We start from the raw sequence: 27,955 nt of genomic DNA on the forward strand, positions 1-27,955 counted from the left end.
TTTATTGTGATCTCTCTCTCTCTCTAACTTTTTTTTAATAGTGTGGAAAGGGGGCAGAGAACTTTGACAAGTTCTTCACACGCACACAGCCACAACTGACCCCTCCTGATGAGCTGGTTATCGCCAACATCGACCAGGCTGAATTTGATGGATTTTCCTTCATCAACCCTCAATTCATCCATCCCTCCACCATCAACAGTGAATAAAATGGAAAAAAAGAGGGAATGAATGTGAATCTACCTACTACCCCAAAACTCTGCCCTTGCCTTTTACCCTTTTATCTAACAAATGTTAAATCAAAACCACAACTTGCGTCTTAAATAATGTCCAGTCTTTTTTTGTTGTTGTTGTTGTTTTTTTAAATCTAGCAATTCTTCTACACTTTTTTCACATCATTTCAATGTAGGCCAGTCAAAAAGTTTACCTTAATGATTGAAAATAGATTCAGAGATTTAAACAATACCAATTTTAACACTTAAACTCTTAAACTCTGGTTAGGAAGGGCTGTTTACATTACAAACTGTTTGTTTGACTTAGTGCAGACCAGTATTTAAAAGTCTACAAGGCCATCTTATCTCAAGCCACTGGTGGCTGACACAGCTTGATTTTGCCACATCTGCCCAAAGTCCCATAACAGATATAGAGTGTGTGCTTCCTAAGGCTTCCTAAGTCTTCCCATTCAGGATTTCTAAAGGTAATTGCCAAAGCCAGTGGGGTTTCTGCCTTCCCCTTAGCACTGTACCAATTTATCTATTTACAGATTTATTCTGGTGTCAGTTTAAGTACTCACTTTTTGGAGTCTCCAGTATTTTCTCATTGTAAGTTTTGTTAAATGTTTTAAATAAAATACTAAACATCTCTCAGTGTAATATTTGCACATATTTCAGGTATGACATGACAACTTGGCACTCCAATTTAAAACTTGTTTGCATTTTATTTTTGTTCTATGGCAAAAATAAGCGTGCCAAGAGTTTCTACAATCCACAATCTGAGCTTTGGATGTGTGAGATGTTATGAAAGGTTTCATGCTTCAAGGTTTAAATTTGTATTTTTTTATTTTTTTGTGCATATAGAATGGTTTTATTTCACAGTAAACACTTATACACTTTTATCCATAAATAATGACAAAATAATAAAGGTATTACCTCGTTATCCCTTTAATTCACCAAATGTTTTTAAAATATCCTCTATTTTGCCGTAGTAGAAAATATCCTGGGAACATGAGAAAATGTTGTGTGTATGTGTGTGTTTTGTTTCGGTAATGAGAGATATTATGAGAGGGAGAAATATTCAAGTGTTGACATTTATGTCAAGCTCTAATTATGTTGTTCTCAAATTCTCATTGTCTGCATACAAGTAAATATTGAATACTAGATGTTAATATCTGCTATTCCTGCAGAATGACCTTTACATCATTATGTTTGGATTTAACATAATTGACAGTAACATGTAACATTGTTGTCATATTTCTCCTCTTTCTGCTTTAATATTTTGGTTATACTTAATAATACATGCTATTTTAACAGTATAAGAACCTTTTATACTAATTAAATGTGACTTCATTAAATTAGAAATGTGAAATTTATGTGACATTAGGGCAAATTTACAACTGAGGGAAAACAATGAAAGCAAGTTTGCATTAACTCTTAAGGAAATAGTTCAAAAATGGAAATTCTGTCATTATTTACTCAACCTCAAGTTGTTCCAAACCTGTATGAGTTTCTTTATTCTGTTGAACAAAAAAGAAGATATATGTTGGTTACCAAACAGTTGCCCGGTAGCCATTAACCTCCATATATATTTTTTTTTCTTTTTTTTTCTTTTTTTTCATAACATGGAAGTCTACTGGCATCTGTTTGGTTACCAGCATGAGTAAATGACAGAATTGTCATTTTGGGTGAACTTTCCCTTTACCCTAAAACGGAAGTACAATTATTAGCCGGTTTAATGTTTTTAGTAACTTTAATAGTCCACATTTTAATGATCATTGTCCCTTTTAAATGTGTAATTTTGTATTAACCACATCATTACACAGTCAGCTACTATAATGCTATTATTCAGGTAGATATTTGTGTAATTGTTGTTATCATTGGTGTGTACTGTTGTAGACATTGTAATATGACCTTGTACTTTGCATAATGAAATTCTTTACAAATGTGCTTTCGCCATTCAATTTTTCAACTGTACTTTATCAAAACACCTTTGCTTTTGGCTGTTATGTGTGACCTGATCAGATTCCATTTTGGCTGCTGTCATCCTACTATGGTCTGATAACTTGCCTTTGCTTGCATGTTTTGGTATGAAAAGGATCCACTTGAAAAGATTTGTGTGTATTTGCGAGGAATGTTTTGTTATCAATGGAATATAAAATTGAGATTATAAGCTTATTACAGCATGAAGTATGAACAAGCCATATACATATGAAACATTTGTCTCCATTTACATATTGAATAGTGCAACTCTCAATTTCAATTATTTTAATGTCTTGATATTGTAGTTTATGAGATTCTGTATGTTCTTCTTCCCATCTTTTTCTGCTGTTAGAAGTAATGCATATTACGTAATAAATTTCAGAATTATATGAAAATCACACATGGGACAATTGGCATGTTTAGATTTTAGATCACAGGTGTTAGTTTCCTTCTAGCACAAATATACTTGCCAGTTTTATTTTTTCCCCTGTTTTTTGTCACGTGACAGCAAATATATAAAAATGAGGCCCCATTCCTATAGTTTAGATCAGCTCACTTCTGTCTTCTCTTTTATTTCTTTGGATTTAATAATGTTGATCTTGCCGTAAAATCCCATCAGTGCTAAAAACTCCCATCTTTCTTTTCGTGGGTCTTTCCAAAAACCTGCTTTGTGTCAGTGCCATACTGAACCCAGCAGCACCAGTGTTGCACTAACTGCGTAGCCACAACGATGTTTGCCAGTATTGAATCCAGTATTTTGAGCACTGGTCTCATGTAGCTGTACTGTTAACTGAATGCTGTTACTGCTCTTGAGATCACAACAGAGCATCTCTTGCTTTGTGTACCTGACATTCAATCATGTGTACTACCTTGGCTGTTGTAAAGAAAGTTGCATAGCCATTTTTTAAAAACAGGTTTAACATGGCATGCTTTGAGTTTCCTCTACTGTAAAATGATCCATATGCCTTACCCAGATCTTTCTATTCCTGTGCTGCTTAATTAATGATTGAATACATGAACAAATGGATGAATGAAATGTTAACATTATTGCTTGTTTGCCTCAGTTGTTTAGCTTTCCCTTGCAGGAAATTTTCACCCAAAAATATTAAGTTTGTCAGCATTTACTCATCCTCATGACGTTCAAAATCTGCATGACTTTTTTATTCTGTGGAACACAAAATAAGATATTTTGAAGATTGTTAGTAGCCAGAACAGTTTTGGTTACCATTGTATAAAAAAATATTTAGATGTTTATTAGAATATCTTCTTCCACAGTAGATAGAAAGTCATACAGGTTTGGAAAGACATGGGAGTGAATAAATGACAGAATGGGGTGAACTATCCCTTTAAATGTACTGTATCTGCTTCTTTAGTCATCTCTTGTCAACAATTATAATTGTTAATTTATTACACCCATATTATTGAAACAAGGTGGAATTACCTTCCCCAGTTAGTCAGCAATTCATGTTTGTTCCGGTACTATTGTTTTGTGTTTGTCAAAGAGGAGAGCAAGAACTTTGCTCCTCCTTTTACCATACTATTTTTTAATTACTTTGTTGTTCTTTATGTGTAGATTGGATGGTACATCACCCTGTGGTCCTTTTGCTTTGTGTGATTCAGTCCACCTGTTTTATTTCCATCTGTTGAATTTTTCATTTTCATTTAAAGGACAAAATCAACAGAATGCCTTATTTTGTCTCTCAAATAGCAAGGTCCTGAATTCAACCCAAAGCACTATCTCTGTTCTTATACATACTAATATTGATCCATAACATATAAATAAACCAAGTAAAATGTTGTATTTTGTAGCAGTGTATGTTAGCCCTGCCTTTGTTGTCTTAACAGAATATATGCTTTTCCATGCAATCCTTGTTGCCATTTATACCTAATGTATTATATTGCAAATAAAGAAGGGAAAAGTCTGTCTGATGATGTCCCTTATTGAAGATGAAGCTGACACTGACTGTGGTGATATGTTATCGTGTCTCATGCACCAGAGCATGGTGCAAATATAAATGTAATGCTAACAGAGTCAAAAGAAGCATAAAATGGTCATTCTATATATTTTATCCAGAAGAAAAAAAAAACAGCATATGCTGGTTAGGTGTGTTCTGAAGCCTGGTTGCTGGTTTGAGCAGGTTTATGCTGGTCCTTATAGCTGGTCGTGATCTGATTTAATCTGATCCTGAGCTGGTTTAAGATGGTCATGTGCTGGTTTAAAATGGTCCTGAGCTGAAGCTAGTTGCTTAGGACCAGCACATGACCAGCTCAAACCAGCAGACATGCTTCAAAACATACCTAACCAGCATATGCTGGGTTTTTTTTCAACAAGGATTGTCGGTTGTTTTACCAGCACATTTACTGTAGACCAACAGGATTTTTCTATTGACAATATTTTTATTTGCAGTTAACACTCAATCAAAATTCCCCACTGCTATGGATTAAAACTCTATGCAGACCATATGCAAGTTTTGTATGTGTGTCTGTTTGTCCACTGTCAGAACCATCTGTGTGTGGGTCTTTTATTTTGCAGTAATCCAATTATTCATAGTAAAGCAGGACACTCATCTCCCCAAAGATTTCCACGGACCATATAAACCTCAAAATCCATAATAAAGTCTCAAGTGGTGCATCCATGGACCAGTTGCGTCCATGGTGGTGCATTCATCCATTTACGCAAAGGAAAACGAGTATGTGAGGGATATATTTAGGCCTACATTCTTTACGATGGCACGCACTGCCTTATAAAGGTTCTAGATTTCATAATTTTCACAATTCGCAAATTTAAAAACTGTACGGTTTTGTCTACGTTTATTATTATTAGTAGTAGTAGTAATAGTAGTAGTATTATTAGTATTATTATTATTATAGGTTTCAGATTTAACAGACCCTACACATCAAGCTCAAAAAAATTAAGTCGGTCTGACAACCCCCTAAAGCAAAAGCGTTAAAGTTTATGGCACTAATCAGCCTCTGCAACGATATAACACCCATAAAACATTACACCAAATAAAACATCCTTAACATAACAACAGTCATGACACAGACTATCATCTACCACAAACCAATAATACAAGAGCAATGACAAAGTACGCATACAAACAGTCGTTGTCGGACCGTGACCCGTCAGTGACGTGCAGAGAGGGAGAGAGATGTTAGAGCATCACCAACACTAAGCCCAGCATGATGTGAAACGCTTCTCACCATATACGTGTGTGGCGGGTTTAAGAGGTTCGTCTGACTTCAGCAAACCTCTCTGTGATGAGATAAAGGCTGTTGAACATTTGCTTGGGAAGAACTGAAGAACGCGCTTCACAGGCACGTCTCAGCGCAGGTATGTGGAACTAATAATAACTGTTGTGTGCGTTAGATAATATGAGCTCTTGTGCAGATTTAAACATGCTGTAACATTTCACAAGAATCGTTCAAAAACCACTGAACATCAATCCACATTTTCTTGTTACATTTCTCACTGTATCAGAAACTTTTTTCATGGATTTTATTTGCTGCACGAATAAATAACAGGTCATTGAAGACAAACAACACCTTGTTGCGTAGACACGGCTAATAAATACAACAAATAAATGTTAAATAAACTAGGCTACTGTCAATTCATGGAGAATTTAATTATTTATTATTAATTATTTAGGCTATTATTTATTATTTTATATATTTTAAAATTAAAATATGTGTATTTTATAGAAAAATGTACGTGGAGTAGCCTACGCTAAAGAGAGAATAAATGATGGCTGCCACAGCTCACAGTGAATGTTGTCGTTGTGAGCTGTGTACCAAGGACAGTACCAAGGACAGTTTCCCTCTGTCTGGGAGCCTCTGAAGTGGGTTAATAGTTTGCTGTCATGCCTAATTTCGCTGCGTGGATTCTTTCCCTCTCTTCCCTCTCAGTTTTACGCTCCAATGTCATATACAGCCTACGCCTTCTAATAATTATACGTTAGGCTTCTCTTAATTACAACTACTAACAATTTTTTAATAAAAAGTGTGTGTGTGTGTGTGTGTGTGTGTGTGTGTGTGTGTGTGTGTGTGTGTGTGTGTGTGTGTGTGTGTGTGGCCAACAATATTCCAGTGTTTTGTATCCTACAGCCAGAGCAATATGGGGTACCAATTTATCAGAAGCCTATATGTTTATCCAGTGTACCTCTTTTGAGCGTAATGATAGCATGTACCCTTGTTCTGTCAGGTGTACTTTTGTATTGTAGCTTTGATGTGGTGCACTGTGTATGCACTGTACAGTATTGTTCAAAATAATAGCAGTACAATGTGACTAACCAGAATAATCCAGGTTTTTAGTATTTTTTTTATTGCTACATGGTAAACAAGTTACCAGTAGGTGCAGTAGATTCTCAGAAAACAAACAAGACCCAGCATTCATGATATGCACGCTCTTACGGCTGTGCAATTGGGCAATTAGTTGAAAGGGGGTGTGTTCAAAAAAATAGCAGTGTGGCATTCAATCACTGAGGTCATCAATTTTGTGAAAAAAAAAAAACAGGTTTGAATCAGGTGGCCCCTATTTAAGGATGAAGCCAGCACTTGTTGAACATGCATTTGAAAGCCTGGAGGAAAATGGGTTGTTCAAGACATTGTTCAGAAGAACAGCATACTTTGATTAAAAAGTTGATTGGAGAGGGGAAAACCTATAAAGAGGTGCAAAAAATTATAGGCTGGTTAGCTAAAATGATCTCCAATGCCTTAAAATGGAGAGCAAAACCAGAGAGACGTGGAAGAAAACGGAAGACATCCATCAAAATGGATCAAAGAATAACCAGAATGGCAAAGGCTCAGCCAATGATCAGCTCCAGGATGATCAAAGACAGTCTGGAGTTACCTGTAAGTACTGTAACAGTTAGAAGACGTCTGTGTGAAGCTAATCTATTTTCAAGAATCCCCCGCAAAGTCCCTCTGTTAAAAAAAGGCATGTGCAGAAGAGGTTACAATTTGCCAAAGAACACATCAACTGGCCTAAAGAGAAATAGAGGAACATTTTGTGGACTGATGAGAGTAAAATTGTTCTTTTTGGGTCCAAGGGCACAGACAGTTTGTGAGACGACCCCCAAACTCTAAATTCAAGCCACAGTACACAGTGAAGACAGTGAAGCATGGTGGTGCAAGCATCATGATATGGGCATGTTTCTCCTACTATGGTGTTGGGCCTATTTATCGCATACCAAGGATCATGGATCAGTTTGCATATGTCAAAAATACTTGAAGAGGTCATGTTGCCCTATGCCGAAGAGGACATGCCCTTGAAATGGTTGTTTCAACAAGACAATGACCCCAAACACACTAGTAAACTCATGGTTCCAAACCAACAAAATTAATGTTATGGAGTGGCCAGCCCAGTCCCCGGACCTTAATCCAATCGAGAACTTGTAAGGGGGGGATGTCAAAAATGCTGTTTCTGAAGCAAAACCAAGAAATGTAAATGAATTGTGGAATGTAGTTAAAGAATCACGGAGTGGAATAACAGCTAAGAGGTGCCACAAGTTGGTTGACTCCATGCCACACAGATGTGAAGCAGTTTTTAAAAAAAACTGGTCATACAACTAAATATTAGTTTAGTGATTCACGGGATTGCTAAATCCTAGAAACAAAAATGTTTGTACAAAATAGTTTTGAGTTTGTACAGTCAACGGCAGACACTGCTATTTTTTTGAACACACCCCTTTCCACTAATTGCACAATTGCACAGCCTTAAGAGCTTGCACATCATGAATGCTGAGTCTTGTTTGTTTTCTGAGAATCTTCTGCACCTACTGGTAACTTGTTTGCCACGTAGCAATAAAAAATATACTAAAAACCTGGATTATTCTGGTTAGTCACATTGTACTGCTATTATTTTGAACAATACTGTATATAAAGTTTCAATATCAAAATGACATTAATTTTATATTCAGAGTATGTATATAAATGTTTACATAATTTATAGAGTTCATGTTTTCCGTTAATCTGCCATATTTATGACCATATGGCACTAAGAACACGGGGGGGGGGGGAGTTGAACATTGGAATTAATATCTATACCAGGTGTCAGAAAACAAACACAGACGTCATCCAAATTAACATTCATAGACATTCATGTGAGCAATTTCACATCACAGGCCCTGTCCCAAATGGCACCCTTAACTCTTACTTTCTTCCCCTGAGTATTCACTTTAGTGACATAACTTTGACTGTCATGTAGAAGCTTGCAGAAGTTTGCTTCAAGAGCGCATAATGGTCACAATGTGTGTGCTCACAAGCATTCTTCTGAAAGCTAAAATGATGAATGGAATACCCTACATTCTCATGGACTAAACAGACACGCGTATGCGGTGGCCATTGTGGTCCACAAGAGCACGAGTGCGCATGAAGTGTGCCATTTGGGACATGGCCCAGTCATGTGATATGGCTGGAGGGTATTGCAGCAGCATCACTTTACTAGCTGAACACATCCTGCAAAACATCCTGCAACATGGCTGCCTTAGTAAACTGGGAAAACTGAAGCAAAACAAGTATCTGCATAAATTATAGTTGGTTTTAACAGTGTGAAAAGCTAGCTCCGATTTCTTATTTAAATCTACATGTACATCTACATGTACATGTACATGTTCTATCCCATATTAGATGTGTTTTTGGTTTTTGTATAGTATTCAAGCTGAACATTAACAGTGTGGCCAATCTTCAAAACTCACATGCAACAACTGTAAAGTTTCCAATACATAAAAAATATGATTTACACACTAATCCCACAATGTGCATTTTAATCAATCACTGCTATTTGTTGCCACCTGGCTTTTTCTGCTCGTCATTTGCATAAAGTTGTAAACGCACCATGCCACTGCCACTCAGTAGGTGTTAGCAGAGCCACTTTAAGGCAGGCCTCCCAGAAAGAAAGAAAAAAAGTGTAATACTGCAGTACACATGGAATGGATATCAGTGAAGGAGAGGATTCACTACACTGAATAAACTGCTTTTGTGGGAAACCAGCTTATCATTTAGTGAATCAACAATACTGCATCCAAAAGATGAAAAATGCTGCCTTCGGAAGATGCTCTCAAAGGCAGGAAAGCATCAGTGCACATCAGAATTCATTGATACTGTTGCTTCACTTGCTGTCTCCTGAGATGCCTTCATCTGATCGATTTTTAAAGGCAGCATAGATGTATCATTTCACTGACTTTGATATACCACAAACCTGTGTGTTCAGTTCCGTGACAGTTGAGCTAAAAAATGCTGCGGTTGGTGGTCAATTTGTTTGCAAATGTAATTTTTTTCCACTTTTGATGTCATTTCTAGCAGGAAATTAGCATTGTAGTAATTTAGTATTTGCTTAGTTATAACAAAAACTCTCTCTATTTTGTTGATCATTAAACTGTTATACTGCCTCAGAAGTCTGTCCGAAATCAATGTTGTAAGGTACCTTCATGCACAAATGCTGCCTGCAGAGTCTTTGCCTGATAGTTAGCAAGGCATCATCTAAGCTGCCTAAGCTTTCAGGGGCAGCCATTCATTTCTGATTTATTTTTTAGAGCATACACCGAAAAAAATTGCTGTTTTATAAGAGAAGTCACAGACAAGTTTGCTACAGATAGGATTCAGTTTAGCACTCATTCATTCAATAGTATCCGCAAACAGTGATTGACTGTCATACAGTGTCAAGGCTACAGTGTTATTTGTTATCAAGGCACATGTGTTCCAAGTTTTCTCCAATGGTAGAACAACAGACCATCTCTGTTGTAACCACAGTCACCTCCACCTACTATCACGTCATGTGCATACCTTCTATATCAGCACGGCTTTAGTTCAGCCGGAGACACAAGACCGCAGGTAACAGCCATGCAGAGCCATATCGCATGACTGGGAACGTGATAGTCAGATGGAACAAGTATATAAACAAATATGAAAAAACACAGTGTCCCAAAAACCCCTCTTGTGTGTGTAACTACTTTTTTTCTGCCACAGATTTGACAGAACAGATGCTCCCAAACCTCTTTTACAAATTCAAAAATACCACCAACAAGAATGGCTTGGGCCACTTCAAAGAAGTTATAAGAGTATTAGAGCAGGCACACTGTAGACATTAGGTGTGTTTGTCTTCATGCTATGCAGCACAGACCAATTAGTGTTTAACTATATAGTGGATGCAGTTTGAAATTTTGTCTGACTTAAGACGGTGCTGATGCAACTATGACATGTGCTATCAGACCCAGAGTACCACGAGAGTGATTCAAAAGCAGTCGCTGACTAATTCTGTGTAGTTTCTACGAAGTGGCTGCATGGGTTCTAATGATGATACAGCTGTTTCAGGATTGTTTTTCATAATTGGCTTCATGATGACGTGTTTTCTGTTTATTTTGTTTATTTTGACACCTTCAGTTGTGCTAAGGTGTTTTTTTTTTATCAACAAAAAAAGTATTTTCATGTAACTCTCATTGTAGTATATTGTGTATACAAATTCTAGCACTTATAAAGACCCTGGCTAACTAACTACCCATTGGCACACTGATGACTCAGTCACAGTCTCATTTTGAAGACTGCACCCTCCAGAGGTCACATTTATGAGTTGCTTACAACATCAAGACATATCTCAGAAAAGCAACCATTATAACATTTTCTGTTATTCCTCATGAGGCTGTACTATACTCTAATTTTTTTCTTACTTTCCAATGTCAAGGTTGCTTTTCTGAAATGAAACAGCCTCAGTGGCATATGTGGCCAACAAATGTTACCTGTGGAGTGCACAGCCTTCAAAATGAGACTCATCATGACAACATACTCACGTTGTAAACATTTATCAACAACAGCAGTATAGATGGTTTCAATGACAACAACATAAACAAACGTAACTGCGCAGGCGCGCTTTTGTGATCCAAACTTAGAGTCCCTCTAGAGTGGATTATTTCTGATAACAAGCAAAAATAAGTAAATTATGCAAACCAGTGCTGTGCTCACAAACGCTGCTTTATCAGGCATTACAGACGAGATTAAATGAAACTGACATCGAAAATTTTCTAAAGTCAGACGATTTCCTTCAGTGATATAAAAACACCAGAGCTGCATTTTGATATTGAAACGTGCAGTGCTCATGTTTATTCAACGAAATTAAAGCCTTTTAGAAAAAATATATTTGTGATGGTCAGTTTTGATATTGTGGTGGGTTGTCACAAATAAATCAACGTATGGTAAACACTGGGTTGCATGCCACAGCACAACAACCTGAGCCCAACTTCAGTCTGCTCATCACCTTAACTATAACTGCGTTTGTAGTCGGCATCATATTACTAGCCACTATAGCCAGACCGATAAACAAACAGGTGTGTGCATCCGATGATACCGTCTATTGATATCTTTCTGACATTATTTTTTAATGATGTTTAAAGTACTGTACATTATGAAAAATAATCCCTGCAACATTTAAGCCAATAATTATTTATTAATGTTAACAAGATTATATTTACTACTGTGTGTATTTAAAGCCCTATTCACACGGGATCAGTATTATCTGGTGAATACAATAAATAAATAAATACAAAACAATGACAAATAATCAAATCACTAAATGCTACTAAAAACATATTTTAAAATCAGATTTAAAAACTGAAAAATAAAACACATCTTAAAAATTAAACAATAAAAAATAACACAATAATTTTGGGGCGGCACAACTAAAGGCTTTAGCACCAAAAGAACTTAACTTGAAATTTGGAACAGTCAATAAGTCTTCTAAAGATGATCTTAGAGAACGTGAAGGAAGTTCAGATAAATAAAGAGGAGCCAAATTATGAAGAGCTTTGATGTAATGTGAATTACGTTAATGGGTAACAATCCTTGCAGCTGAGTTCTGAATTAACTGCAGTTGTTTTTCAGAAACACCAAATAAAAGAGCATTACAGTAATCAATCCGTGATGCTACCAAAACATGAATAAGGATTTCAGTGCTATGCTGAAAAAAATGATGAACAGAGTCTGTCAATGTTAACATAAATGAAAAAATGCAATACGTGAAATAGTATTAATGTGAGAACCAAAAAAAAGCAAGCCATCAAATATAACACCAAAATTAACTGGACAATTATTAATAAGCAAAGAAAAAGACTGAGTTTTAGATAAAGTAGACCTAGACCCAAAAAGAAGGATTTCAGTTTGATGGTATTAAGCTTTAAGAAATTCTTAGTCATCCAAATGCATCCTGCAAACACTTAGTAACATTTAGAAATTTGAGATACAGATGTAACAAATATAACCATTGTGAACACATTTAGCTTGTGATCGTAATGGTTACAAGGTAATTCAATTCAAGTTTATTTGTATAGCGCTTTTTACAATACAAATCTTTGCAAAGCAACTTTACAGAAAATTTTTCTACAATATTTAGTACAATACAATATTTTTTTTTTTTTTTGCTAAAAATTCCAAGAGTGCTGACATTTCATCAATATCAGCACTGGGACTTTTGCATCACTCTGCTTCTCTCTTCTAGACAAGCTGTCAGTCCGTATGTTTGAGAAAGTTTGGGATTTTTCAGTGACTTCAGTCCAGGTTATGGTGGCAACAAGTGAGTGTCTTATAAGTGAGTCTGTCGATCATTCATTCATTCATTACTCATCTCTAATTTACTCAAAAATGCTGATTCATTCAGGACCAAAACATGCGTTGAAATTATTTGAACTTACAACCTTACAAGTCTCAGCAGACAAGCAATGTATCGAGGGTAGCAAGTTTTACAAGTTGTACAAACATTTTGGATAAATATCCAGGCTTTTGTCAGTTGTTCTTTTTATGTGGAAAAAAATGTTTTACATCAGAAATGTTCAGGAATACGGTCTTTTTACAGTCTCATGTACCTCTCATTTGGCATATATCCAAATGTTTTGGTTGCGATATATTATGTGGTATACCATATATATATATATATATATATATATATATATATACACACTATATGAGGTACTCGACCAGGGGCCGTGCCATGATACATACCCACATTGCCACTAAAATTCTCATTTGTATCTCATAGAAATGCATGCAACTTTTTTTTTAAAGTGGAATAAGGGAGTGGACATCTAGTGGTTGAAAAATCATATATAGCACATTTAATTAATAAAATAATTGTCAAAATAAAATGTAAATCTAATAATGTATTATTACTTTGCTTTTTTCCATTATTTAGTTGTCAAAGAAGTGCCAACAGCTATTTAAAACAATAATTACAATAATTAATGATAATAAGGTTTTCAGCTGCGATACAGAAAAGAGAATTTAGCATTAAGTAATTTGTTGACAAAGGCACTTTTTAGAACCATTAAACATCACATACAACAAAACAGTTTTAAATTAATAAATAATAATAATAATACTATAAAAGAGAAATCATGCTAAACCAGAGTGGTTATGTCAGAAAAAGATAATGTACAATGATAATGAGTATTATCCTTGAAGTCTATCATCACTGCCTCCAACACGTTGATATCGTTGTTAAAAAAAAGGCCACTTGGGGGGAGGGTGGTGATACTGCCAGCCTGCAACCCAAGGATGGGGGCTGTGGGGAGGCTGTTTTGACATTTTGCACCTCAGCGTGAAATCTTACATGATTTTCTGAATGTGTGTTCCCACCAAGGCTTATTTAACATATAACCAGAGTTACAAAGTATCATATTGGTGTCATGTGTAGCTTTCATAAGCGAACAATGTGACAAAAATTCAGTATTAAGGTGCTTTACTGGCATAAGAAATATTTTATATTAGTATTCCAAAACATTTGCAGCTGTGTATAAAAGAGGACAAAATTGCAATAGTGCAAACCAAATAAATAATAGTAAGGGCTGTAATGACAGGTCAAGTGGCAGGTACATATGATGGGTTGAGGTGCAGGTGCATTTAACAGTATCAATAATTTTACCCCCTCTCAACCATTAAATGAAGCCTTTGCCTGTTGCATGAGCACTGTGTTTAAGACATGGTGTAAAACTAAAGAACTTCATCACCACAATTTCACTAAAACTAAAATTATGGAATAACTTAATCAAAGCTGGCCACAAATTAGACATTGAAATGAATTCTTAATTTCTAGCCATGTTTGGTTCTTTTTTCCTGCATGTCATGTGCTGAGCTGCATTATTGGCAATATATCAGAGAATGTACTTAGCTCTAGCCAAGGTGAATATTTAATTTTATTTATTTATTTATTTATTTATTTATTTATTTATTTATTTATTTATTTATTCTGAAACAGTAGCTTTCAAGTCAATGTTTTTAAGTGCTATTGCTGTGGTGCAAACAGAAGCAACCTTTACAAAATTTAGCATGAATACTACTAGCAACTGACAGTCATAACTGGAGATCACAAATGATCCAAAAACCAAAAGGTAGTATTAATTGGAGTGTGATCCAGCAAAAGAGGGTGAAATTTCAGCAGTCAGTAGATGAGCCACCCCTGATCAGGTTGTGTCAAGTCAAATAATGGGACACTAACATAACACTTTGAGCTACTTTTTCTGTGAAGCTTTTCACCATAATGTAACACTCCAGAAACATACTTGATGCAAAGAACAATGTCTTTGTTGTTATAAGTTTCAATGTATACTTCTTTTGTAGGCCCCTTTAAGACTTAAGAACTAATTTCATTTCATTTTAAAATATGTATTTATATAAAAAAAAAATATAATAATAATAATAATAAATAAACATTTGGATGTTAAATTGCAGTTTAAGATAAACTTTTTTCCCCTTCTCTCGTTACAGCTCCTGTTTTCTGCAGTGTGTCCCCTCTGCTGCTGATGTGAAAGATGAGTTTGTGTGGCAGGAAGGCACTGACACTCCTCAGCAGTGTGTTTGCTGTGTGTAGTCTGGGGCTGCTGGGTATTGCTGTCAGCACCGACTACTGGCTCTACCTGGAGGAGGGGGTCATATTGCCTCTCAATCAGAGCACTGAGATCCGTATGTCTCTCCATTCAGGTCTCTGGAGGGTCTGTTTCCTTGCAGGTGAGTGGGTGCCTCTGTGTGACTATAGACACTTTCTGTGAGACACTGTCACATGTTAGGGCTTGAGGTGTATATAACAATGGACATCCCATAAGGCCACGGAGAAGATTTGTGAATGGCAGTGAAGTTGACAACTGACACTGGTAGATCATGTGATAATGACAACATGGCGTTTGCAGTATGTCCAGATTACATTCATATTACACACATGCATAATATATAGAACATGCGTTTTTAGTGGTCACAAATAGGCCTGCTGCATTACTCTGTGTTACCGCTATAACGGCTGTACACCAAATACACATTTGCCCACCGTGGTACCGCCCCCACTGTCGTTTTGCTTTTTATAGAAATAAAAACCATTTAGTTCAGTTGGACAACAGACACTACAGTTGTAAACTAGAAAAAGTGTCTGCTCTGCTCCATACAGCGTGCGGTGAAGAGCTGCAGCACAGTGAAGATTGAGTCAGATTTCACTGATCATGTGAAGAGAGTGAGAGAGGCGCTTTTAGAACCTTGTAATTGTCTCTAATTTATTAGTTGATATGTAAGAAAGAATGTGGTGTATGTCAGGCATCATCTTATTTGTTTTTGTTAATAAACTTTGTATAAGCCAGTTTGTCATTGTACTTTTTACTGTTGTTGTGCTTTTCATTAAGAATAATGAATCCATCTTTCAAGCATTTGTTTTAGTCTTATAAAATAAAAGGTGTAAAGATTGAAGCGCAACAGACAATTTTGTTATAGACTGTATACACAGGAAGTTTACATATGTTAAAACCAAATGCAGTTGCAATAATCACAGTAGCCACAGTAATTTTCAATATTATTCACAGTAATAACACAGTGAAGTATAATGTCAGTGTCATTATAGAGAGTAGTAGATGTGCTCAAATGTTTAGTGCAGATAGCTTGTCAGAGTGTGGAAGAGAGATGATGTAGTCTGCATTGAGTATGTGTATATGCTGAGCAGTACAAAGACAAGCTACAGTAATGCCACTTAGAGTCAGTGTAACTAAGCTGCTAATAAGGTGCAGTGCAAGGTTAGGTGAGGCCTGTGAGAAGAAGCTGTCTTGCAGTCTGCTGGTGTGGGTCCTGATACTGCAGTACCATCTGCCTGATAGTAGCATCGAGAGCAGTTCATTGCTTGGGTGTCAGGAGTCTCTGATGATCTTCCATGCTTCCATCGCTGGGTGTAGATGTCCTGGAGGGTGGAAAGCTCACCTCTGACGATGTGTTGGACTATTCAAATCATTCTTTGCAGGGCTTTGTGGTTGAGAGCAGTGCAGTTCCCATACCAGGCAGTGATGCAGACAGTCTGGATGCTTTCCGCAGTACAGCTCTAGAATTGTTTGAGAATCTTTGTACACATACCAAAATTCTTCAGTCACCTGAGGAAGAGGAGATGCTGATGGGCCTTCTTCACCACTGATTCCGCATGAACAGACAAGGTGAGGTCCTTGGTGATGTGAACACCAAGGAACTTGAAGCTGACTCACTCCATTAGTGTCCCGTCAATGATGATGGGGGAGTGCTCACTGTTCTGTTTCCTGAAGACCACCACTAACTCCTTGTTCTTACTGATGTTCAGAGAGAGAGGTTGTTATCATAGCACCGGTTTGTCACAGTGCTCACCTCTTCTCTATAGGCTGACTTTTCATTGTCTGTGATCAGGCCTACCACCATTGTGGTATCTGCGAATTTGACAGACACTGTAGCTGGATGTGACTACAGAGTTATGTGTGTACATGGAGTACGGGAGAGAACTGTGGGGTGCCGTTGTTGAGGTTAGTGGGGAGAAGATGTTGCTGCTAACTCTGACCACCTGCTGTCTGCATCTCAGGAAGTCCAGGATCCAACTGCACAGAGAACTGTTCAGACCCAGAGCCTGGAGTTTCACTACAAGCTTAGGGGTACTATGGTATTAAAAGATGAGCTGTAGTCAACAAACAACATTCTCACATATATGTTCCTCTTGTCCAGATGGGTATGTGCAGTGTGCAGGGTGAAGGCAATTGCGTCATCAGTGGAGTGGTTACTGCAGTAGGCAAACTGCAGTCGGTCGAGCGATGTCAGATAGAACAGAGCAGATGTGACTTTCTCAAAGCACTTACTGATGATAGTTGTGCAGAGCAACAGGGCGCCAATCAATCAAGCTGGTAATTTAGGGTGTCTTTTTTATGGGCTGAATGGTAGATGCTTTGATTTAGGGATTTGTAAGCATTCCTGGAAAGGGGAGTAACAATGGTGCAAAACTCAATCTCCCTGTGTGTTGCATGTTTTGTGTTGAAAGAATTTTGGTGCAGTCTTTCTGAGGTTGGCTTTGTTGAAGTCCCCGGTTACAATAAACGCAGCCTCAGGGTGCAATGATTCCTGTTTGCATAATTGCCCATACAGTTCCCTGAGTGCTTTATCGGCCTGAGGGGGGGTGTAGACAGCCATAATAATGACCACTGTGAATTCACTCAGTAGCCAAAAAGGTCAGCACAGAAGTATGAGGTATTACGGGTGGGGGGAGCAAAGAGACTAGATAGGATGTATATTCTTCTGATCACACCATGAGTTGTTGATGAAGCACACACACTCTCCTTTGCTTTTTCCTGAGAGGTCCCATGTTCTGTCTGCTAGGTGCACAGAGAATCCTGTGGGTTCGATGGCAAAGTCTGGTACCTCCTGGGACATCCAGGTCTCTGTGAGGCAAATAATACAGCAGTCCTTCATCTCGCCATGAAAAGAGATCCGCGCTCTCAGTTTATCAAAGTTTATTGTCCAGGGACTGGACATTTGCCAGTAGGATACTGGGTAGCAGGGGTCGGCTTGGACAAAACAAACAAAAAGCTGCCAGGTTAAATTGGAGCTCACAACATAGCCCTATTTCTGAGGTTGAGCTAAAGTGAGAATGGCTCAGAATGACAAAGTGGGATGATATTTGGGGTGATAAAGGTTGCTGATGAACCTTTAAATCCTGATTCTGAAACAAAGATTCTTCTCTACTATATCCTGTAAACCCTGGTCAGTCTTCCATGGCAGATCCTGTACCTCTTCCTGTTTCACTCTGTACTGCCATTACTTCACAAATAGCAAACTGGCATTTAGATATTCAGGCAACAAGTGATTTCGGTTCCTCTTTTTTTTAGAGTCACCAGCTCCAGCAACAGTGTTACCAACTGGTAAATCAGGTATCTTTTCTTTTCTCACCTTTCTTTTTTTTTCTACTATTTTTTTATTTAATTTTTTTAGCTTTTGTTTTTAAAAGAAATATATAATACTTTTATTTAGTAAGGACACATTAAAGGGGTCATATGACATTGCTAAAAAAGAACATTATTTTGTGTATTTGGTGTAATGAAATGTGTTTATGCGGTTTAAGGTTCAAAAAACATTATTTTCCACATACTGTCCATTATTGATTCTCCTCTATGCCCCGCCTTTCTGAAACGCGTCGATTTTTACAAACCTCATCGTGTACTCTGATTGGCCAGTTATCCATTGCATTGTGATTGGCCGAATACCTCAAGCGTGTGAGCGAAATGTTACGTCCCTTACCATACTGTGATGCCATGTCCCGGCGCAACGAGACAAAAACAATAAACAATAAAACCCATTATAAACAAGGCATTTGTTGCATCCAGGACATAATTATTGATTATAATGACTTATACTGTCTTTTTGAGTGTTGCGTTGCCTCGCACCACATAAACATAAAACCTTGTCTGCATTTGTGATCAGAGAAATGACAAACAACAAGCGCTACTCTACACTGCTCAAAACTCGCAATTGAATCATCAGTGGCAAATCCTTTAAATATGAAAACATACTTACAGGCTGTGAGTCACTGTGAGAACAACTGGCATTGTAGGCTGCGTAATTTTTTTTCATGCTAAACAACCATATTCAATGTATCTGCATTACTAAGTGTAGGTTTATGGTTAGGGTAGGTGTAGGTGTTGACTTTAATAAAACACAATCTAATAGGTAGAAAAAAAATATTTATTGTTGGTTTCCTGTAGCTGTATACCTTCTAGCTTCAACTGTGACTATAACACATAATTACTGTATTTGCATTACTGTAAGGATAGGTTTAGGGTTGGGGTAGATGTAGACGTTAATAAACCATAATTTTACAGGTAGCATTTTTCATTGTCGAATTGTACTACCCACTGTTTTAACGTGTGGTTGCAAAATCTGACAGGGTAGCACAAATTGACAGAACATCATGACTGCGGCAAATAAATATAAAAGAACAGATAATTTATTTAAAACTACAAAAAAGAGACGACAATGGAACAGGAGAAAATGGCATTCTTTCAATCTCCACAAGGACTTACAGTGAGAATAAAAGTTAAGCCTTCTTTCTTTGCGTGAACATTTAGGCGGTGTTATGCAAATCTTCCCACATAATGACGTAGACATATGGGGGTGTGTTTAAACAAGGCATTTTAGGAGAGCGTGGACAAGCCTTAACTTTTATAAAGAATATCTCTTTGGGTTTGAGACTTTAGTCTTTGCAACTTTAGGAATTTTATCTATTCATGAACAGCTTGTAACACTGAATTGCATCATATGACCCCTTTAAATTAATCAAAAGTGATAAAGACATTTAAAATGTTATAGAATATTTCTATAAATAAGTGCTTGATTGATGTTTTGAACTTTGTATTAAATAAAGAATCCTGAAAAAATTCACCATGGTTTCCACAAAAAAATCAGCATCAGAAATGTTTTCAACACTGATAATAATGATATTTCTTGAACACCAACTCAGCATATGAGAATTATTTTAGAAGGATCATGTGACACTGAATACTGGAGTGATGCCACCTGAAAATTCAGCTTTTCCATTTAAAATTTTAAAATATATTAAAATACAAAAACATCTAATTCATCTTTTTAAATATTTCACAATAGTACTGTTTTTACTGTATTATTATTATTATTATTATTATTATTTTGTTAAAATAAATTCAGCCTTTGTGAGCATTAGAGACTACTTTCAGAAGTATTTAGAAAAACTTTACAGACCCCAAACTTTCGAGTAGTAACATATTTAATGCAGGCACAGTGAATATTCTGTTTGTCATTCTTAAATTCAGTTTGTTCTGTTCATTAGATCTCACAAAACAGACACGGTTTGCAGATATTGTCAGAGTTATTCTTAATGGATTATATAACAGCATTTTGCACAAGGGGTCACATCCATATAGGTCCAAATGGTTCTGTATGAGTACACATTATTGAGTGGCCTTGTTGCTAAAAACACTACAAAGCAAAATGTTTGACCTACAAACCTTTGCACCACTCAGCAATTTAGCTGACATACTAATTGTGGTCCACTGGTTAAAAAACTTGTCCAGTGGATTAAAAACTTTTATCTAGTTGTATGTAAATATGTGTCTAGTTTGTCTAAAACATAAAAAATGTCCATTGTCATGTAATCTATGTCAAATCTCACAACACTGTTTAATACAATCTCAGATTATTTAAAAAGAGTATGATAATTGTATAATCATTTTATGCTATCATATTAACATTGTTCAAGGTTTCATCTTTATTTATTTATTTATTTCTTTTAGGAGAGGAGAAGGGGCGCTGCTTCACTATAGAGTATATAATGCCTATGAATGTTCAGATGACGTCAGAGTCTACGGCCAGCGTTCTGAGTAAGTAAAAGTCTCCTTTAGTAAACTTGATTAAAAAAAAATATATATATATATATATATATATATATATATATATATAAATGATCTTTCTGAATGTTGTTTAGTCACTGATTGCTACAGAACTAACAAGAATAATTGATTATACAAGATTGGAATTTCTCTTACTGCACTAAATATGCTACTATAAGTAAAAATAAATAAATAAATAAAACTTAGAACAACCTCAAAAACAAACTACCTTAACAACTAAGCACAAGTGTTTAAATGGCAATGAGTAGTTACAATATTACTGTATTACAATATTACAATATTACAATTATTTAGCTCCAACCCTAATCAAACACAAAAGAACAAGCTTTTTAATGTCTTCAAGATCATTAGAAAGCTACAGGCAGGTGTGTTTGATTAGAGTATGGAGCTGAACTCTGCAGGACAGTGGGCCCCTATTTAGGCTGTTTCAGTTGCTTCTGTCTCTTTATGTAATCCCAGAATTACTTGATGATGAAATCAGATTTCCTTTTGGACCACACCTTCTGTTGTAGGACTTCTTGTTCATACAAAAATTTCACTGTATTATTACAGTATTTGCAAAAAGAATGCCTGGAATGTAAAATTGATATTTCATATGAAATAAGGGAAAACAATCCTGTTTGAATTAATTAGATCGTTTATATTTTACCTGTAATGAACCTTTTATTTTACCTGTTTGTTTTTGTACCCATTTTGCAGTGTATTATATATTGTGGTTCTTAATTTGCATATGTATGTCACTGTCATGGTATCAGAGGTCTCTAAATTGTTGAATGATTTTCAGTTTGTCTGAGTACCAGGAATTGATATCCAATAATACCTCATGTTTGTCTACTCAATGAATCAGTGGCATTTAAACCCTCATATGAACACCAAGCCTCACATGTACTCTACAGATTTTGTTCTGTATGTGCGTGCCCTTAAGGGTCCACAAGAGGGAATTAGAGGACATTAAAGCTAATAATAATATTTTATTTTATTTTTATTTGCTGTTTGTATTTTTTTTATCTGCTACATTAATGGTGAGAGGTTGTAGAAGTATCATGTATACATAATCTGTAATTATTTATTTTGGTTTGTTCACAGAAATGATTCGCTCAGCTACTCCTTTCCCGCTGGTCAGTCTGTTCTTCATGTTCATTGGCTTTGTGCTGAGTAATATTGGACACATCCGCCCTCAACGCACTATTCTGGCCTTCATCTCTGGAATCTTCTTTATCCTGTCAGGTGGGTGTTTGTTTAAACAGTGTTCAGTGTATATATATATATATATATATATATATATATATATATATATATATATATATATATATATATATAGTATATATGTATATATATATGTATATAATATATATATATGTATATATATGTATATATGTATATATATATGTATATATATGTATCTATATATATATATGTATATATATGTATATATATATATATATATATATATATGTATATATATATACACACATATATATATGTATATATATATATATATATATATATATATATATATATATATATATATTATATATACATATATATATATATAGCCAGTAAGAATTAATTATACCTTGTTGCTGGACAAAAGTATAGTTCTTAATAATACGATTCAGAGTACTAGAATTTTACTATAATGATTGAATGGACAAAAAATAATAATAATAGTAAAAGTGTTCATGTTTGGAAGACTAAGTCTTCACAAGAAATACTGTTTTCAGCTCTTAAAGTGATAGTTCTCTGAATGGCCAAATATCTTTTTCAAGTCAATTTGTGTCACTACAGCTCTCTTCCTCTTCATTTTTCTTTGGCTCATTTTCTCTTTATTTCTGATACAGGTCTGTCCCTGGTGGTGGGTCTGGTCTTGTATATATCCAGTATTAATGATGAGATGCTAAACAGAACAAAAACGAATGAAGCTTATTTCAGTTACAAATATGGATGGTCTTTTGCTTTTGCTGCAGTCTCCTTCCTGCTTACTGAGGTAACACTTCCAGATATCTTTGTATATTTGTGTAATTATTAAAAACAGTGGGTCTCATTCACTAACTGTGTGAAAATCTGTGTGCACATATTTTATAATTCTTAATTTACAGATGAGGCTGGACTAAAATTTATTCTAAATTATGTTGAAGAACCAACTAAAACCATTTGGTTTCTCTATTATCTGTCTTGGAGTCTTTACTAATGATCTGATGAACTGAATCAGGTGTGTTTGATCAGGGAGACATCTATTGGTTCTTGGAACAAGTACAACATGTTCCTGGATCAACATCCTTGTTGATCCTGGAACAACATTCCAATCAACCAATCAGAATTGAGGGATAAGTTTTCAAGAAATGTCAGTTTTAGTCAGTCAGGGTTAGATGCTTCTACACCCTTCTTATTAACCTATCATTTCCCTCTGATTTTAGGAATAAATTATGGGTAGGGTTAGGTTTAGGGGTAGGGATTGGGTTAGGTCTATATTTTTGGACAGTAATGTTGATCCAGGAACATAATTGGCAAAATCATGGTGACCTTGTTTCTCCAGTATCTCCAGTTGCCCAACAGCTGCAGGGAAGATTGGACACCTTACTACCCAGACCATTCCTGCTATTCGGTGCCTTTTGTGTTCCCAGTAAAGATCATATTGAAGTTGATTAAAACGCATATTGAAGTTAATTAAAAAAATACAATACAATAAAACAAAAAATGGAGAACTGCACTCCAAACATAGTATTGTTATGTTCACACTATCAGCCAAAATGTGATTATTTGTGAACCTGATTGGAATCTGATCTAAATGACTGACTGTCTATACCATGGTGGCGAACGTCAGTCCTGGAGAGCCGCAGCCCTGCAACGTTTTGCTTCAACCCTAATCAAACACACCTGAACAAGCTAATCAAGGTCTGAAGGGTTACTAGAAAGCTACAGGCAGGTGAGTTTTAATTAAGGTTTGAGCTGAACTCTGCAGGGCTGCGGCTTTCCATGACTGGAGTTCGCCACCCCTGGTCTATACTGTGTTCAGATATGTAACTGTTCAGATATGATTTGTATGTTGTGTGGTGCTTTTTTGTTGTATGGAATGCCCTTTGGGATTAAAAATGCCCCAGCCACCTTTCAACAACATATGTCGGGGTGACTGATCCTGTTCCTGGAGGGCCACTATCCTGCACACTAAAACTTAAATTAAACACACCTTAACCAGCTAATCAAAGTTTTAAGGATTACTAGAAACATCCAGGCACATTTGTTTTGGGCAAGTTGGAGCTAAAGTCTGCAGGACATTGGCCCTCCAGGAGCAGGATTGCATAACCACTGACTAACAGAGACAGCCTTGGGAGAATTACATGGGAGGAACTGCTTTGAGTATATAGATTATATTATGATCTGTCCTTTACTCAGCACTTGCCTAATCTCAAAACTTAACATTTAAACTCTGGGAAAGTAAATTCTGCTTTCGAGAAGTAACATTCCTGAGACATATCACTAGTGATAAAAGTATTTCAGCTGTTTCCAGTAAAGTGGAAGCAATTGTTTCATACCCTGTGCCGAAAGAAATAACAAGGAAGTCCAGCATTTCCTTGGACTAGCTGGGAAATACCACCAGTTTGTTACCTGCTTTCCTAGGTTCACTGATAGGGCCAAGCTTTTTCAGTGGATGACCCAATGCCAACAGGCATTAAAGCAATTGAAATTATGCTTAATGATTTCACCCATCCTGGTACATCCCAACATTGTGTATACAAATCCCAATTGGGCCGGTGTAGACCCAGGAGAGAAGAAAAGGCACTGTGGAGGTAATAGCTTATGCAAGTACAATCTTAATTAATCTAATTCAAACTACTCTGAAATAGGAAGGAATGTTTAGCCATGGTGTGAACATTAGATAAAGTGGCAACATTACCTAGAACATGTTGCAGATAACTGCAGTGGGTGATGAATTCTCTTCAAACTACCAGCAAATACACTCGATGGACCCTACAAGTTAGGTACTGAAAGTCAAGTCAAGTCAAGTCACCTTTATTTATATAGCGCTTTAAACAAAAAAGATTGAGTCAAAGCAACTGTACAACATTAATTAGGAAAACAGTGTGTCAATAATGCAAAATGACAGTTAAAGGCAGTTCATAATTGAATTCACTGATGTCATCATCTCAGTTCAGTTTAAATAGTATCTGTGCAATAATTTGCAATCAAGTCAACGATATCGCTGTAAATGAAGTGTCCCCAAGTAAGCAAGCCAGAGGTGACATCGGCAAGGAACCAAAACTCCATCGGTGACAGAATGGAGAAAAAAACCTTGGAAGAAACCAGGCTCAGTCAGGGGGGCCAGTTCTCCTCTGACCAGACGAAACCAGCAGTTCAATTCCAGGCTGCAGCAAAGTCAGATTGTGCAGAAGAATCATCTGTTTCTTGTGGTCTTGTCCCAGTGGTCGTCTGAGACAAGGTCTTTACAGGGGATCTGTCTCTGAGGCTCTAGTTGTCCTGGTCTCCGCTGTCTTTCAGGGATGTACAGGTCCTTTCTAGGTGCTGATCCACCATCTGGTCTGGATACGCACTGGATCCGGTTGACTGCAGTGACCCTCTGACTTGGATACAGACTGGATCTGGTGGCTACGGTGACCTAAGAGAGAATAAGAGAGAAACAGACTAATATTAGCGTAGATGCCATTCTTCTAATGATGTAGTAAGTACATCAGGTGTTATGGGAAGTGTTCCCGGTTCCGGTTTACCTAATTAATGCAGCCTAAAAATCCCTTAACGGATTTGGATATTAGAAGCATATTAGTGTGTTATGTGTAAGCCACGTTAAAGAGATGGGTCTTTAATCTAGATTTAAACCGCAAAAGTGTGTCTGCCTCCCGAACTATGTTAGGTAGGTTATTCCAGAGTTTAGGCGCTAAATAGGAAAAGGAACTGCCACCCGCAGTTGATTTTGATATCCTAGGTATTATCAAATTGCCTGAGTTTTGAAAATGCAGCGAACGTGGAGGATTATAATGTAACAAGAGCTTGTTCAAATACTGAGGTGCTAAACCATTCAGGACTTTATAAGTAATAAGCAAGATTTTATAATCTATATGAAAGGGAGCCAGTGCAGTGTTGACAGGACCGGGCTAATATGGTCATACTTCCTGGTTCTAGTAAGAAAGTTAGGAAAGAAAGTTGAAAGGGAAAGTTAAATGCAGCCCCTGATGCTCTTTCACAGATTACACCTCATATTAGTTGTAACTTGTATACAACCCAAAAGGATATCAACACCCTTCCAGTTTCTGCTGAACTGATTTTGGAGGAACAACAGCACAACCCAGAAGGAGTGAAAACATTCCAGACTCTGGCCAAGAACAGGGTGTGTAGGGGGTGAGTGGTCATGCAAAGATTTACAAAACCTTTTAGAGAATTCAGGATGTAGCATTCAGGCCTGGGATGTGGTCTGACTTTTCATGGAATTGTGTAAAATGGCAAAACTTTGAAATCTGGCCAGTGGCCAATGGCTGGACTTCAGTTTCTTCATTGCAATATGTTTTGGATTACTTAAAAATTAACTTTAATAAAAATATTAAATGTGATTGCTCCTTTATTGGGTCTCACTCTCTGCATCAGTCCTGCATCACATATATCTGGTGGATCCTGTCCACAACATGTCAACTTTTTCCTTTGTTTGCACTGCAATTCTTCTTTTAGAATTAAACAACTTTGTTAGCCTCTGCAACTGTTCAAGTGAAATCACATTAATGGCCTTTGTTAGTGCACCTCATGCTTTGTTTGTTTGTTAGTTTGTTTTCACTCTTTTGCTTTAACTTTCTCTGCACATGTGCTGAGGTGCAGAATGTGTTTTGTGCAAATTATTAACCATTAGAAGATTCTCTCATTTAGAATAATATGAATTCATTTATACTGTAACAATTGTTGTATTCATTAATTTCACATGCTCTTCAATCTCTCTGTTTGTGCCACCTCCAGGCGGCAGGTGTAATGTCTGTCTACCTGTTTATGAAACGGTACACTGCAGAGGAGATGTACAGGCCACATCCAGGTTTCTACCGACCTCGCCTCAGCAACTGTTCTGACTATTCTGGCCAGTTCCTGCATCCAGATGCCTGGGCTCGTGGGCGCAGCCCCTCAGACTTCTCCAGTGAAGCATCTCTCCAGATGAATTCAAACTACCCTGCCCTTCTCAAATGTCCTGACTATGATCAGATGTCCTCATCGCCATGTTGAGATTGAAAATACACAATAGTGAAATCTGAGAAGAAAAGAGCTCTAACTAGTTCTTAAAGATGCTGTACCGGAATGGCTTTGGCACCAAAGATCATGTTGTGTTATGGACAGAGGATAAATGTTATTTCCTTGTCTTTGAGAGCCTTCAGTACTAATGCAGTGATTCTGAGTTTAATACATCAATTGATGGTATCATTTTCTGTTATTTGTAGTGTACCACACTGATGTGTAGCTAATAGTACCTCTGCCTTTTTCTTAAAGAAAAAAGTTTTATTAGAGTAATTCCATTCAAACAGTCAGTTGGTTTCTTAGTAGAATTTTAATCAGAACTGCAGCTTTAATTGAAAACAGATGTATGTTGTATAGAAAAATAGAGAACTAGAAATTATGGTATAAAACAAGTATTCAAATGATTATATTTAAAGATTCATCATGGCCATTAAAGCACATGCTCGATGAGAAGATACATGCTAATGTGACTCACCATTAAACTGGTTTCTGCCTTTATGCACTTTAAGTAACCATAACACAAAGCTTAAAAATATTGACAGTTTATATTACTATGTGTTGTGGTGTCACTGGTGGTGAGACTAGCTGTGGTCTTTTGATTAAGAGGCATTTTGTGTATGATATGAATGTTAATATTATTTATTTTTTTATTTTATGTTTATTTTTATTTATTTATTTATTTATAGTGCTTTACATTCTGAACTAATCGGAACTAATCAGAAGATCAACACATCAGTGATGCAAAGACAAAAATTGTTTTGATTTTTACAAGAAAAACATTCTGTTATTATTGATTGTTTCACTGTGTGTGTATAAAAAGAATAAACAAAATTAAAATTCTATATATGTTTTATAACCAATTTCTTC

The 27,955-nt window shown here is 36.4% G+C and overlaps 2 protein-coding genes across 3 annotated transcripts in view; both read left to right on the top strand.

The window, feature by feature from the left end:
* The window catches only part of LOC109089728 (protein kinase C alpha type), a 131,086-nt gene extending 126,972 nt beyond the window's left edge, over positions 1-4,114 (top strand). Inside the window, exon 17 of the mRNA XM_042758053.1 lies at positions 42-4,114. Within this exon, the coding sequence (XP_042613987.1) occupies positions 42-206 (165 nt within the window). The 3' untranslated portion in view covers positions 207-4,114. The remainder of the gene's footprint in view (positions 1-41) is intronic.
* Positions 4,115-5,322: 1,208 nt separating this feature from the next.
* On the top strand, positions 5,323-27,884 carry LOC109091860 (calcium channel, voltage-dependent, gamma subunit 5a). 2 transcript variants are annotated; one of them, XM_042758057.1, is made up of 7 exons: positions 5,323-5,526; positions 14,937-15,176; positions 18,314-18,355; positions 20,750-20,836; positions 21,953-22,093; positions 22,708-22,853; positions 26,822-27,883. In XM_042758057.1, exons 2-7 carry the CDS (start codon positions 14,981-14,983, stop codon positions 27,077-27,079), a joined length of 870 nt encoding a protein of 289 aa, XP_042613991.1. In that variant the 5' UTR covers positions 5,323-5,526; positions 14,937-14,980; the 3' UTR covers positions 27,080-27,883. The 2 variants fall into 2 exon arrangements, with proteins under 2 accessions (XP_042613991.1, XP_018961185.1); XM_019105640.2 differs by lacking the exon at positions 18,314-18,355 and having other exon boundaries at positions 26,822-27,884.
* The last annotated feature ends 71 nt before the right edge of the window (positions 27,885-27,955 follow it).

Source organism: Cyprinus carpio, chromosome A6, assembly GCF_018340385.1.
Source record: "Cyprinus carpio isolate SPL01 chromosome A6, ASM1834038v1, whole genome shotgun sequence".
Taxonomy (NCBI): Eukaryota; Metazoa; Chordata; class Actinopteri; order Cypriniformes; family Cyprinidae; genus Cyprinus; species Cyprinus carpio.